Source organism: Panthera tigris, chromosome B3, assembly GCF_018350195.1.
Source record: "Panthera tigris isolate Pti1 chromosome B3, P.tigris_Pti1_mat1.1, whole genome shotgun sequence".
In the NCBI taxonomy this organism is placed as follows: Eukaryota; Metazoa; Chordata; class Mammalia; order Carnivora; family Felidae; genus Panthera; species Panthera tigris.
Genome location: NC_056665.1, coordinates 98,864,099 through 98,878,521, shown reverse-complemented (window position 1 = coordinate 98,878,521; position 14,423 = coordinate 98,864,099). Strand labels below are relative to the sequence as shown.

Genomic DNA, 14,423 nt, shown 5'->3' with positions numbered 1-14,423 from the left:
GAACGCACAGGAAATAGAGGTGAGTATATCAGCTGTGGAATAGATCCAGACGCTACAACCATGAATTTCAGAGTATTTTATCTTTTGATATTTTAATAGTCTAGCAAGTGATCACAGGTTATCAAACAGTCTCACTCAGCATACTTTGAAAACGCAATCTGAATGGAATAATCAGCATGGAAACGTTTCTGCCATAACACGCCTGACAAGAAAATTACTCTCTCAGTTGTTGAGGTTCACACACACAACCTGAAGTCTGAAGTTACACACTTCCCACCTCTATAAAGTGGGAAACAAAGTATATAATTTATCCAAATGAAAATCAACTCAGAGATGAATGGAACTAGCAAACACAATGGTTATCAACTGAGGATAAAACTAGAATGTACCTAAGAAGAATCAATGCCTTATGGTTCTTAATTTTTGCTCATTTATATAAATATAAACGTTAAGTTCCAATTTAACATTTTCTGTAACTTCAGTGCACAACTTAAACATTTCGATTCCTTCTGTACCTGTGGAAGAGAGTCCGTACTCTGGCCACGAAGCTTCACAACTGTTTCTGAGGAGCTAGAGGTGGAAGAACCAATTTCTTTCACAATCAACCCTGAAGTAAAACACAGAAAAACAACAACAATGAAGACTTCCTTATTCATACTTTTTGCCACCTATCTGACACATGCTACCACCAAGACTGAAAGGTCAAGCATTAACCGTTCCTGAAAAATCTCACTGTGACTCATCCGTGGTAAACAACCAGCCTAGGACACATCCCATCTCCTGTCTCACAGTAAATAGGGGGGGAGAGGGATAAATGTGGGGTCAGCGTACAGGAAGGAGTTTAGAGCCTGCCTTTTCTAAGGTGAACTACAACTTCTAATTAAGCTATTTATGATGAAATTAGTAACAAAAACAAAGACCGTAGATGTAAAGCAGTCTCCCTCCTAAAGCTAAACTGTGACACGGCCGTCTAGGTTTGGGTCCCTTTATTTACTTTAAAAAATTTTTTTTAACGTTTATTTATTTTTGAGACAGAGAGAGACAGAGCATGAATGGGGGAGGGTCAGAGAGAGAGGGAGACACAGAATTGGAAGCAGGCTCCAGGCTCTGGGCCATCATCAGCCCAGAGCCCGACTCGGGGCTCGAACTCACAGACCGTGAGATCGTGACCTGAGCTGAAGTCGGACACTTAACCGACTGAGCCACCCAGGTGCCCCTAGGGTCCCTTTAGATGGACGGTTAAAGTGTAGTGTGGGGCTTGACCTCCAGAGTCACACGGATCTGAGCCGGAAGCAGGCCCAGAAAAGTAATTAACTGTGTATGCTGGCCAGTGACTTAGCCCCCCTATGTTTCGGTCTCATCTTACAAAGTGGGCCTGACAGCAGTGTCTATCCAACAGAGTTTAATGACGACTGAAGAGTAAATGCATGGAAAGGGCGAGGTACAGGGCCTGCACATGGGACACACCCAGCTCAGAGCTCCTCGGGCTGACAGGGGCCCTGTGGCACTTGCCTCCTACAACAAATCCTGCTGGGGAGAGGCCACGAGTGGGAGGCCACCCTAAGCATTCAGTTCTGGATCTCTGAGAGTGACAGGGCCCTAAATCACCCCAGTGCCCAGGAGTCACCTCCTAATACTTTGGAAACAGAAATCCAGGGCTGAAACTTCCCTCTGTGGCTCTAGCATGTTGAGTGAAGCACCAGGAAAAAATGTTTCGTAAGATAAAACTGCTAACAAGAATTGGATATGGAAGTGGAGATCACTGACATTTTTCTTGCAAATAGATGAAGCAGGTCAGTCAAACCCCAGATTCTTAAGGCCAAATGGCTTCTCAGATAAAGCACATTCTCACCTTATAAAAAAGGAACCTGGAGTGCAATGTGATTTTTATTTAGCTACTTGCTGATAACCTCAGAAATGGCCTTTTGTGTTTTATCCCTTAACTCTTTAGAAGTGACGCCTAATGATTCAGTGACGAGTATATACCTTGTATATATTAAGTGTTTGATATTTTGTTCAATTGAAACATGGAAGGAGGACATTCTTGGTTTACATGTAGACAGTTTAAAAGCCTTCAGGTGGGTACTTATGTTTTGGGGGTTGGTACAGACTGCTTTAGTAGGGGGTCTTTCTTGAGAATATCTTTATCTTTTAAAAAGCTTTAAACTTTTAACAAATCCTCAGAGGATGATGTGGACTGGTGTCCTTGGTTGGCACTTGGGATGGGTCCTTCTGGACTTCCTGGTAAATGTGTCCTTGGCCACCATGTCTGTAAATTATGTGCTCCCAAACCCAAACTCCGCATTAGACAAGTCAGCAAGTCAGCAGCAAGTCTGGTGCTGAGAACACTAACCTGACTTGTACCAAACTTCCATCCCTATTCAATCTCAGCTCCATGCTTGAGAAACAATGTTTAAATGCTCAAATTGTAGGGGCACCTGGGTGGCTCAGTCAGTTAAGCATCCAATTTCAGCTCAGTTCATGATCTCATGGTTTGAGTTTGAGCCCCGCATTGGGCTCTGTGCTGACAGCTCAAAGCCTGGAGACTGCTTCGGATTCTGTGTCTCCCTCTCTCTCTGCCCCTCCCCTGCTCACGCTGTCTCTGTCTCTGTCTCTCTCTCTCTCTCTCTCTCTCTCTCTCTCAAAAATAAATAAATGTTAAAAAAAAGTAAATGCTCAAATTGTAGAGAATTTGGAAGAGGAGGATGATGCGAGGAAGAAAATAAGATCATCACAACCCCATCATCCAGAGAAAGGCTATTAATATTTTTATGTATTTTTTCATATACATATATACATTTTTGTAATTTGAGAGCATCCTGATTATACAATTTGTGCTGTTTTTCTTACCTATCTTTCTTATATTATTAAATATTCTTTAAAAGTGTCATTAGTTAATGGCTGTACGATATTTCACTATATGGACAGCATATAACTGCTCATTGTTAACCATTCAGGTTCTTTTTCAATAAATAACATTTCAGAAAGCATTTTTTTTTGTATAAAAACCTCTTTAAACAGCCACCCTATTTATTTAAATTTTATTTCTATTTAAAATTACAAAATCTTATTATAAAAATTAAACATAGAAATATATAAATAAAAAGCCAAAGTCTGTTTCCCTCATCTCCCCTCCTCCCATGGACACTTTGGTGTATATGGTTTGGACAGTTTTCTTTCCACAAAAATACACATGCACATATCGAGTGAGAGCATGATATCCATGTACATATAATGTGCATAAAATTGTAAATTTATATTTAATATATGTGTTAAAATGTATTTGTGAGGGAAGACATCTAGGTAAGAAAGTAAATGGGCAAAGAAACAAGGGTAAAGTTTGGTTTGAGAACTCTAAGCCTGAAGCATGACCAGAGCAAGCAGCCTGACGGATCTGTGTTTGCTTAGGCAGAGCGGTTCTCTGTAACCACTGGCAGGTCTATTCCCCGCAGAGCATCTGGAGGCCATGCTTCTGCTAGGTGAGCAGAGGAAATTCTGCAATAAAAGGAGCCTTGTGCTCTTACAGATTCAATGCCAGGATGAGGGGACCATGTGTACTGTGGTCTTGTTTCTCTCTCGTTCCCAGCACCTGTTGCATGGGAGAGGCTCACTTATCAGGGACCGTGGGTCTTGACACAGCAATGGCAGGTCACCCCAGTTGTAAACAGGGTCTTTCACTCAAAGCTCAAAGCGGCTGATCAGTAAGTACCTGGGCCATTTTGACTTCATTCCTAAGGTATGTTTTTTAGACAGAACGGAGACCAATTCATAAAATGTGGCGAGAGCAGTTAGGAGTGACTGAGGTTTAAAAACAAAACCTGGGGCGCCTGGGTGGCTCAGTCGGTTAAGGGTCTGACTTTGGCTCAGGTCATGATCTCGTGGTTCGGGAGTTCGAGCTCTGTGTCGGGCTCTGTGCTGACAGCTCGGAGCCTGGAGCCTACTTTGGATTCTGTGTCTCCTTCTCTCTCTGGCCCTTCCCCTCTGGAGCTCTGTTTCTCTCTCTCTCTCAAAAATAAATAAACATTAAAAAAAAATTGAAAACAAAACCCATACTGTGGTTTTTTGCAGTAATATTGAAGGGTAATATCTTTTATTTGATAGAAATAGATTATTACATATCATATTATATAATCCCATAATAGGTTTACAGTGAATGCAAGTGTCCTAGTAGAGTTAATGAAATACAGAATATAATAGGAATGCCTTTTTACGCCAACATTTATTGACACTTTTTCCTCCACACTCCCATACCCACTCTGATCTAGTTGGGGAAAAACAATACAAACTAAACTTGGAGACCTGACTTCTGTTTCTAGCCACCTAAGCGTCTGTCCCCCTCATCTATGGGTTTTCTCATCTGTAAAAAGGAGGTCTCCGAGGTCCCTTCTAGATGTATTCTAGGATTCTCTGATTATCATTTGTAATAGCGAAACAAAACAACAGCAACAAAGAGAAAACTGTGTTTTACCACTTTGTGCTGAGCACAGGGGAGAAGATGCTAACTCCCCATCCTAGATGCTTCTCCCCTTCTGTTCTCTTTTTTCCTCACGAAGTACTCGACCCTGCAGTCTATGGCACTGACTTGGAAAGGTTCTGATTCCAGCCCTGTTTGTGATCGAGAACCCCACCCTGACCCTTCTGTTTTCTGAGGCACCTGCTCCTCAGTCCAAGACCATCCACTAGCTCAGGAGAAGAACTTCCCACAAGAGCTCACCAGAGTGTCCATTCAGCTTCCGTGACATGAGCATGTCCTCGGTGATGTAGATGCACATGTCTGGGCTGACTTCCAGAGACTCTTCATTCATCTGTTCCAGGTCCCTGGGGTCATCAACCAACATCTCTATTTCTGACACAGAAGAAGAAAGAGACCTTTAGTGACACGAAGGGAAATGGATGCCAGCATTTGTAGCCACACTTTGCGGAAGGCTCTGTAATTATTCAGATTTTAAAATACATTTGCTAATGAGAATCTACAATAGGAAACTCTAGGACAATTCTCAACTAGATGTATTTGCTCTCTTTTTTCACAGGGTTGCTGTGTTATCTACATGTCTTCTAATGCCACGATTGAACTGTGTTATTCTTTCCTCTGTGAGAAAGAAGGAAAGAGCTATACCACCTTGCTGAGATGACAAAGGGCAACTGAGACTGATGGGCCACATGCCTAAGCCAGAGCAGACTGCTGTCACCTGCACAAGGAGTAGTTCATGAAGCTCCCCATTTCCAGACCTGCCTGCCTGCAGGGCATTCAGTTGACTTCACTAGAGATCCACATGAATTCTACAGTAAGCAAGCAAATGGGCTTCCTTAATGAAGTCACTACCCTTTCCCCAAACCCGAATGCTATAGCACTTGAGGCATAAAAATAATAAAAAAGATGCCCACATATGTTAAGTTTGGCTGAGACAGTCTGGTTTTTCTCTCCTTAACAGAGTTAAGCATCCAGGTGCTAACTTTCTTTTACATTCCCAGAGTTCTGGCTGCATAGGAGGAATTGAAGAAATACTAAATAACCAATGGCCTGGGCTCAAGTCTTTTTTTTTTTTTCCCTCTGCAAAGTTTAAGACATTTCTGTCGCTATCACTGCGTCTCTGCTGTTGTCCTCACCGATGCCTATTTAATCTGGGAACCAGAAATGCAGACACGAGTTCTGCGGCACCGATCTCTCCTCTACTTGGGCTAAACCGCCAGGACTCAGCCTCCACTGGCGTCCAACCCTGTGGCGGCAAAGGACCAGAGGGATGCTTTGTTCACTGACACGAGCAACTCCCCCAAATCACGGGGGAAGGTGCAGGACACCTGTCCATTACTACCCCCCGGCTGTGCCCTACACAGCAGTTCTCCAGAAGGGATGCTTGGGGAAAAAAAACCAGAAACAAGACGAGGCAAGAGGAAGAAGGGGGCGAGCGACAGCGGCTCAGCGCTGCCAGCTTGGAAAGCCGCGGCGAGAGGCTTACCATCGTCCTGCGAGTCCTCTTCCGGCCGGTCCTTGCCGCTGCTCTCCACCCCGGAGGTGTGGGAGCTGCCGTGGCTGGTCGTGGAGCTGCAGGTCTTCAGCTTGCGGTGGATGGCGCTGCCAGAGTAGCTGTCCTCCGGCCCTGCGTCTCGGGGCTTGGTGTCCGCCTCGATGCCCGACGTGTGCGAGCTGCCGTGGCTGGCGGTGGAGTGGCGGGACAGGCGCTTGTGCTTGGCGCTGCCCGCGCTGCTGCCGCTGGCCCGGGACCGCTTCTCCAGCTGGTCCACGTCCAGGTCCAGGCTGTCGCTGATGTAGGACTCCCGGTACTGCTTCTTCTCTGCGAGGTGAGGAGCACATTCACGCAGGACGGCGGGAGGGGGGGAGGGGGAGACACGCCTGGTTAGCCTACAGGGCACATCAGGCTAAGAACGCGTACAAGTTCACACCCAGGATCTAGTTAAGCAGGATCACACCCAGGATCTAGGCGCCGTGAGGGTTCTGACCCGGGTGGGTGGGAGGGGGTCAATTAACGAAGATGAGCAAAAACCAGTACAACGGATTTGAGCGAGTACTGAGACTACTCAAAGGGTTTTGACGCTTCAAAACTCGGAAAAGTGCTATTTGAAGTAGAGTCGCCAGACCACCTCTTGTCTGCAAGTTGTTATTGGTCCACAGCGATGTAAGCTCAGTAAGTGAGAATAAATACTTATAGATTTTCAGAGCAATCTGACAGTGCCGTGACAGCCACTAAGGTGATTTTGTATTTTGTAAAAGTATCAGTCCATGGTGGATGAGGAATGTTAAAAATCTGGTCCTTCCCCACAAATAGTTTCAGAAGCACTGCTATGGAAGACTGTTTGATAAATATAATTACACTAATTGCCAATGATTTCATTTATTCAATTTGGCCCATTATTAGCTCAGTTCTGACTGTTGAATATAATTTAAAATAAAACTATTCTTCTCTAAATTTCCTTCAAAGAGTTCTAACATTTAGTTTTTCATTAGTGGAAACTGCTTTTCTCCATTTGGGGTGAACTAGTGAGGTTTTACCATCTACTTAGAAAACACAGTCATCACTACTGGTTTGATGATTTATACCTATGTGGCCTCTGACTGACAAAACTGTTCTTTGATTTAACATGTCAGTGCCATTCTTTAACACCAAGACGCAATGTTAGAAAGTCCCTTTTATCAAATGCTAAAGCAACGATCACATCAAGGCACAAAGTTACAACTGAGTTGCAGGTATACAATACTTTTGTGTCTCAGGTCAGAACTGTAAAACAGAGAAATAGTTTAGATTCTTTGTATTCTTAATACTGATGACAAATAACACATTAGAACAATGTTAAAGATGGAGAATGCATTTGAGGAATGTTAAATTGATATTATTTCAGAAATTGCTAACTTGTAGACTAATTGGGTTCTCAGAGGCCTGCTGATGAATTTAATTGTCTTGTTTCTTGGGTAAGTGAAATCACCTGCACTCCTGGTGTCTGAAGTATAATCTACACAGCCTCCTCAGGGAGGGAAGAAGCATTAGCAGAAAGAGAAGATGCGCTTTCCAGGATGCAAAATGCAAAAATGCTTGCAGAAGGCGATGTGTACATTTTTGGGCTCCAGCCATTCATGTCAATTCTAGGGAATCAGGCTGCATCACAACAGCAAGAATGCACAGCCACACAGAAAGCAGACTGGGGCAGGACACCAGAGCCCAAAACACACATCTGAGACAGATGTGCATCATCTAAAATCCATGTTTTAGGGCTAGACTGGGTTATAAACATTCCTGTTTTCTGAAGACAACAGGGGTTGAGATGAAGACAGAGAGATAAAAGGGTTTGCAAAATTCTCATACAATTTCTATTCACTGTGGTTTCAAAATACTAGCCACGTGGCACTTGGAAAGGTGGAAAGTGAAAAAAACAGTTTTCTAAAAAGTTCTTTAGGGTGCCAGAGTTCTAAGACAAGTGGGAATTGTGGCTCTAATAACTTAAAAGCTTTCTGCCTCTTTACAAATAGCCCTTTTACTCCCAACCCTTCCCAGCAGGTTCGGAGTCTATTACGGTTACTCTAGTAACAGAAGGCAAGCGCTCGCCGAACTGTGGTCTACCTCACTGGAGCCTAGCGTAAATCTGCTTCGTGTCAGCGTGTCAGCACGGCCTTACTGTTCTACGTGGCTGGCCAGTGTTCCCTTCCCAGAGCTGTATCACTTAGACCTGGTACAAATAAAAAGTGTCATGAAGGAAATGCTGACATGATTATGAAGTTTATTCTGAGACCTGGGAAATGCAACCTCTTACCTCCCTAGTAATCACCGGAGTCAAGAGCACAGATTACCAATGTGTTGGTATTCTTTGGATTCCCTCTGTTGTAAAAGCCCGGAGACCACAGACCTTTTCATATATTATTTTGGAACAGAATGCAGTGTGACCTCTTGGCATATGGCCTAAGAATAAGCTCCCACTGTTGAATAAAGTTGGGTTAAAAAAAAAACTTTTGTTTTTAAACTTTTTTAATGACAAAGGCATTCTCCCCCTTCTAAATGCTATGGAATAATTCTTGTGATCATTTTCTACCATAAGATGCTAAAAGAGTATCTCAGACAAGATGGATCTAAATTAAATTTAAGAAAAATACACTCTCTTTCTGTGCTGTTTTTTTGCTAAGAAAAGGGCTTTATTGTAAAAGTGAGGAAGACTTTAAGCGTGAGTGAAATAACTGGCATCAGGCCAAAGCTGGCCCAGAGAAACTTAATTTTGGGTGTTCTTTAGACTGTGAGGGATCTCTAAGTAGAAGAAAAGAAGTATGTTTTCTTTAGAAGAAAAAAAAGAGATATCCGCCCAACTCTATCTACATTTACCCAAATAACAAATACAATCCACACCTTTATCATTCCTTCATTGCCCTAATCGCATAAGCCCCCAAATGCACTTGATACTACTAGGCGCGGTAACAGACAAAACCCTGCCCTCTAAGAACTGAAAATTCTTTGTCGTTTTACCTGAGAACCTATAGGGGTTCTGGAATTCATTCAGGCTCTAAAGGGCTCCCCTTACGGTCATCTAAGCAAGAATCTGCTAAAATGCTGGCAAAGCTGATGAAATAAAGAAACTTCTCAAGGCGCTATAAGCTGGCCATTTAGGAATGTGACCCATTTGGCACATGATGGGCTCTGCACATAAGTCGCCTATTCTTACAAGTTCCCTTGGCGCTTCTGTCCCATCTCGAGTCCTCCTAATAATCATGTCAGCATTGGAGAGAGGTGCTTCTTATCGCAATGAGTCATCGTGGGGAAGAAGGGGCAGCCTGGCAGCAAAGGAAGCCCATACACCTGGTGGTTATACACCAGTTCTCTCCAAAGACAAGAAAGCAGTTTGGTGGCAGACTGTGCAAAATGATTCATGTTCTAATGGCTACTTAAGATGCAGTGGCATCCCCAAACTGGGTCTCATTTAGTTAGAGAGATAGGTTTTGAGAGAAATTGATTAGATGTGCAAGCTTCTTTCAGGTTTTTTCTTAAGAGGACAAGTATTTGTGTTTCTGTGAGAAAGCTGGGGTCTGAGAGGTCGAAATCTGTTTCAGACACGGACCTAAGGATATGAATCTGCATCCAAATGTTCATGCAGATATCCTAAATCTAATCCAATTGAATTATAAGAACTACCACAATGGGAATCTACAAAACAAATGGAAGACATTGAAATAGGCAGGGGCGCCTGGGTGGCTCAGAGCCTGGAGCCTGCTTCTCATTCTGTCTCTCTCTCTCTCTGCCATCTCCCCACTCATACTCTATCTCTCTGTCAAAAGTAAATAAACATTAAGGAAAAAAAATTTTTTTTAAAGAAATAGGCAAATGAGCACAGTAGCATTTTGGGGGATCAGAAGTTCGTATGTGTTAAATGGAATAACCCTGGGTGCCATGACTTAAGATGAAGGGCTAACCAGTAGAGTTGAAGCCTGCTCTGAGAGGCCCCAATCCCTGCCTTCCTCTTCCTTACCGTGACTCATTCTCCTTTTCAGGGGCCCCAAATGTATCTCAGCAAAGCCCCCACAGGACTGGCTGATATAATCCTCAAATGGAAACTTCTTTCAGGACGCTTAGGTGGCTCAGTTGGTTAAGCGTCGGACTCTTGTTTCAGGTCAGGTCATGATCTCACAGTTTGTGGGGTTGAGAACCGTGTTGGGCTCTGTGCTGTCAGCGTGGAAACTGACTGGGATTCTCTCTCTCTCCTTCACCTTCTGCCTCTCCCCCGTTCTCCCTCTCTCTCTCAAAATAAATAAGCATTAAAAAAAAAGAAGAAAACTTCTTTCTCCTTTGTCATTCCTGCTGACCCAGACCTGGGGTCCTCTCAGCAGTCAATAAGAGAGACTGGAGACATTTCTGTCTCCCACCTTTATTGTTACTTTAATCTAAGGAGTAATTGCACTGGAAAAAATTCCAGATTCCAAGGTGCTCGGAGTCGCAGATAAATCTTGCCCTGCATCTTCATGTGGTGGCTTTTTGCAAGGATTTTCAAAGCAAATGTGGGGAAACGTTAAAGAGACTGTACTCGGGGATAGCTAAATGATAGGGATGACCTCAGATATTTGGGACAGGTGCTGGGACAGTGGTGAGATGTGAGGCGGAACACGGCCCTGAATCTGGAGAGGCTCAGCCCTCGAATCCCATTTTGCAGGGGTCTAAAGCCCCAACTGATGGCAGCTACAGACTAAGGGGCCAGAGGTGGCCAAGGCACTGTGTGTGCTTCTCCCCCCCCAACACTCTGCCATACCTTCGTTCTCCTCCAGCTTCCGGATGTGGCGCAAGACAGGCTGCAGATTCATGTAGAGGCGGTGGCTGTTACTCAGGAGCTGGAGGAGGTGTCGGGAGCGCATGGGGCACCCTGTGTAGTAGATGAGCTTCCTGGCGGAGGGCAAGCCATCTGGCAAAATCTCAAATTTCTTACCCTGTGGAGCAAAAGCATGAGTCAGCTTTTGGAAGGTAAGTATCTAATTTGCCAAGGTCCCCTTCATTTTCTCTTTAGTAAGGAGAAGTGCAGATTCAAAAAGAGATGTATAAAGCTGCATTCAAAATTCAGCGAGAGATAAACTGCTGTTTTCCTTTTCAAAAATGTCCCAGGACAAGGATTACCAAAAACTCAGGGAAGTGTCTAGCCGGGGTCATCCGGTCGACACCGACTGGGTATGACGGTGGAGGAATATCTTTGGTTTCTCTGGCTAGTCAGGCCATTTATACAATGGAGAAGAGAAGGGCTCATCATGAAAGCATCTTCAAATGCAATTCCAACACCCTAATTCAGCAAACAAGATGACATTCTAGAAGCGTGATGTATTCAAATATTTGTGAAACACTAGGTACCAAACACTGTGCTAGTCACCAAGAAAATAACAGTGAATAGGACAGACGAGGTTGCTACCTTCACAGAAATACATTCTGGTGGGAGAGATGGCAAATAAACATAAATATATAAAATAACTATAGTTTGTGGTAAACTCTGAGGAGGAAATAAATGAGGAGTTGTAAGAACAAACACTATAAATATCTTTTTAGGGTTAAGAAAATATGGAAAACTTCTTCAGCTGGATAAAAGAGGGAGGCTGGGTGGGGGGCACCTGGCTAGCTCAGTTGGTAGAACATGAAATTCGTGATCTCAGGATTGTTAAGTTCAAGCCCCACACTGGGTATACGGTTTATTTAAAAAAGGGTGGTGGGGGTGGGAGGGGATAGGTGGAAGCTAGAGGGACAGCTCAAGGGATGAGACAGGAAAGAGAAAGGAAGAGATATAAGTACCGTTAAGTATTTCTATCAGAGATACCAGGAATCTCATTGTTTAAGTTTGGGATCATTAACATAAAGTTCATTAACATAAGCTGAGGGTGAGAGCTTGGCAGTTTTTTATAGTTATGGAAAACTGTAAGTTTATTTATTTTGAGAGAGAGAGCACACACATATCTGAGCTAGGGAGGGGCAGAGAATGTGAGAAAGAAACCCAAGCAAGCAGGCTCTGCACTGTCAGCACAAAGCCTGGCCTGGGGCTGGACCTTACAAAACTGTGAGATCATGTGACCTGAGCTGAAATCAAGAGCTTAACCAACGGAGCCATCCAGATGCCCCAGAAATGGAATTATTAATTCCTTCACCTTTCCTATGAATGAACAGGGCAGCAGGACTGCATAAGGAATACTACGGACATAATGATTCTCAGCCAGAAGGGAGAAGTAAAGCAGAGAGAGGCATCTTCTAACCACACACTTAAAGTCAATAAAAAACAATATGGCTCTGTGTATCTCGGTTGGGAATGGATTTTTCACCTCTTGATTTTTCATTTTAAAGGAACCACCAGTGGATCCCAATGCTCGAATGGTAATAACTGACACTGAATGAGCACTAGGCAGGTATTGACTCATTTAATCCTCAGAATCAGTCTATGGGGGAGGACCAATTATCTCCATTTGGGAACAAAGAAACCAATGCACAGAGGTTAAGTAACTTGCTCAAGGTCACACGACTGGGGCAGAACTGGGCTGGCTGTGAGAAGAATCATCTGGGAAGTTCATTAAAATAGATGCCTGGTCCTCAACCCACACCCTCTGAATCAAAACTCTCTTAGGGGAGGAGGATGAGGCCCAGAAATCTTTATCTTAAACCAACTCCTCAGATGAGACCGATGCAAAACTAGATTCAGGAACCACTATGTCCAGGACCCTTAAGACACTCAATTTCATAAATGCATTTTATGTCTACTCAATTTGGGACATGACTGGGGTAATGGGCTAATAATTTGCTCATTTTCATACAGCTCAGATCCTTTCACAAAGGGCCTAAATGAGAGAGAGCAAGTGAGGAGGAAGCAGGTAGGGCCCCATTTGATGTATGAGTGAAGTGAAATCAGATTGAACTGGGCCCAAGTAATTAAAATAATGTAAAGTCAGGAACAGGTCTTTGACTTCACAGGACAGTATGGAGTCAGAACCCAAATGCTCTTTGCCAATACAGCCCTTTATTTATATAGGCCATCTTCTTTATTTGCGTATGTGTACAAATCCTTATCTTCCTCCTTTGTGTATTTTTTTCCAACAATTTCTGAACAAAGAAAAAAATATGGATTTTAATGACCACCAGATATACATATTATTAACTGTAATTCTTTGAACCCTGCCCCAAACCGGATAGAGCCAGCAAAGCAGAGAAACAGCTGGGAAAAATCATGAATTTGCTCTTATAACAAAAAAGAGGATACTATTCTCAATATTCTAAAAATAACACCATTTTTTTCCTGTTAAGAATTGTAGACCTTTCTTTATAATGATGAGTTTCAAAGAGTTAGATATTAATAGAAACATCTTTTTATATCACTCTTTATTCTTTGCTCAAAAGAAGTAACTTCCAAAAGAACTGGCCTACCCCCACGCCAAGAGTAATTTATCCTGTGATTATGGCTTTCCGTTTTCTGATCCCTCTGATGTAGGCTTTTGAAAATCATTCTCTTTGCTGAAGTCATCTTGCACATTCCCCCACTACATTTCTTCTGCAACTAGAATAACTTAGGATAGCACGGTGGGGACCAGACTCACAAATTAAATAAATAATTTCTTTTGCTGTAAAATTCCTTAATTTTAGATTCATGACCTATGAGTGGCAACGAAGAGAGCACATACATAAGAATGTAAGAAAGTGAGTTGTCTTCATTTTCAACTTTTTAAAAAAAATATCAGCTTTTGTGCCTGTCACAGCATTATTTTTAAAAACAAAACAGGTTGGGGTGCCTGGGTGGCGCAGTCGGTTAAGCGTCCGACTTCAGCCAGGTCACGATCTCGCGGTCCGTGAGTTCGAGCCCCGCGTCAGGCTCTGGGCTGATGGCTCGGAGCCTGGAGCCTGTTTCCGATTCTGTGTCTCCCTCTCTCTCTGTCCCTCCCCCGTTCATGCTCTGTCTCTCTCTGTCCCAAAAATAAATAAAAAAACGTTGAAAAAAAAAAAAAAAACAAAAAAAACAGGGAACGAAAATCCACAAAAACAAACAACTGAGCAATTTTTCTTTAGTCAGTTACTTTAAACTTACCACAAATACCAACTTTCCAACATTTGTCCAGGGGAAATCATAAAGTAATTGTTTCTCTTCATCTAAATTCTGTGGAAAAAAATTTTAATGCATACAGAGTTACTGAGGAAACTGCCAGACACTTTAAAATGGCTCTAACTTCTCTCCCAGAAAACTAAAATACAGTAATTAAAATCTGAAAGAGGTCCTCAACTCTCTTTGGAGATGTTCAGACAGTAATTAAAAGATTAGTGAGACAATTCTGTAGCTTTGGGTTCCTGAGTGACTGCATTAACTGGCCTTTCAAGGCAACCTTTTCCCTTTGAGCCTATCCATAAATTTAAATAAAAAATCCAAAAAGACTCAGGCATTGGAGAGATAAGGCACTCAGACTTTCATAATTGGATATTGTGCCTACATCA

General features: G+C 43.0%; 1 protein-coding gene across 5 annotated transcripts in view; it reads right to left on the bottom strand.

Annotated features, from left to right (window-relative positions):
* Positions 1–14,423, bottom strand: part of FRMD6 (FERM domain containing 6) — an 80,898-nt gene that overhangs the window by 4,434 nt on the left and 62,041 nt on the right. For 4 of the 5 annotated variants that reach the window (XM_042989692.1, XM_042989694.1, XM_042989693.1 and 1 more), the window contains 5 exons: positions 14,023–14,091; positions 10,735–10,909; positions 5,958–6,293; positions 4,715–4,846; positions 516–607 (listed from right to left, as the gene is read on the bottom strand). In XM_042989692.1, coding sequence (XP_042845626.1) covers positions 516–607; positions 4,715–4,846; positions 5,958–6,293; positions 10,735–10,909; positions 14,023–14,091 — 804 coding nt within the window. The remainder of the gene's footprint in view (positions 1–515; positions 608–4,714; positions 4,847–5,957; positions 6,294–10,734; positions 10,910–14,022; positions 14,092–14,423) is intronic. The other variant, XM_042989696.1, reaches the window with a different exon arrangement.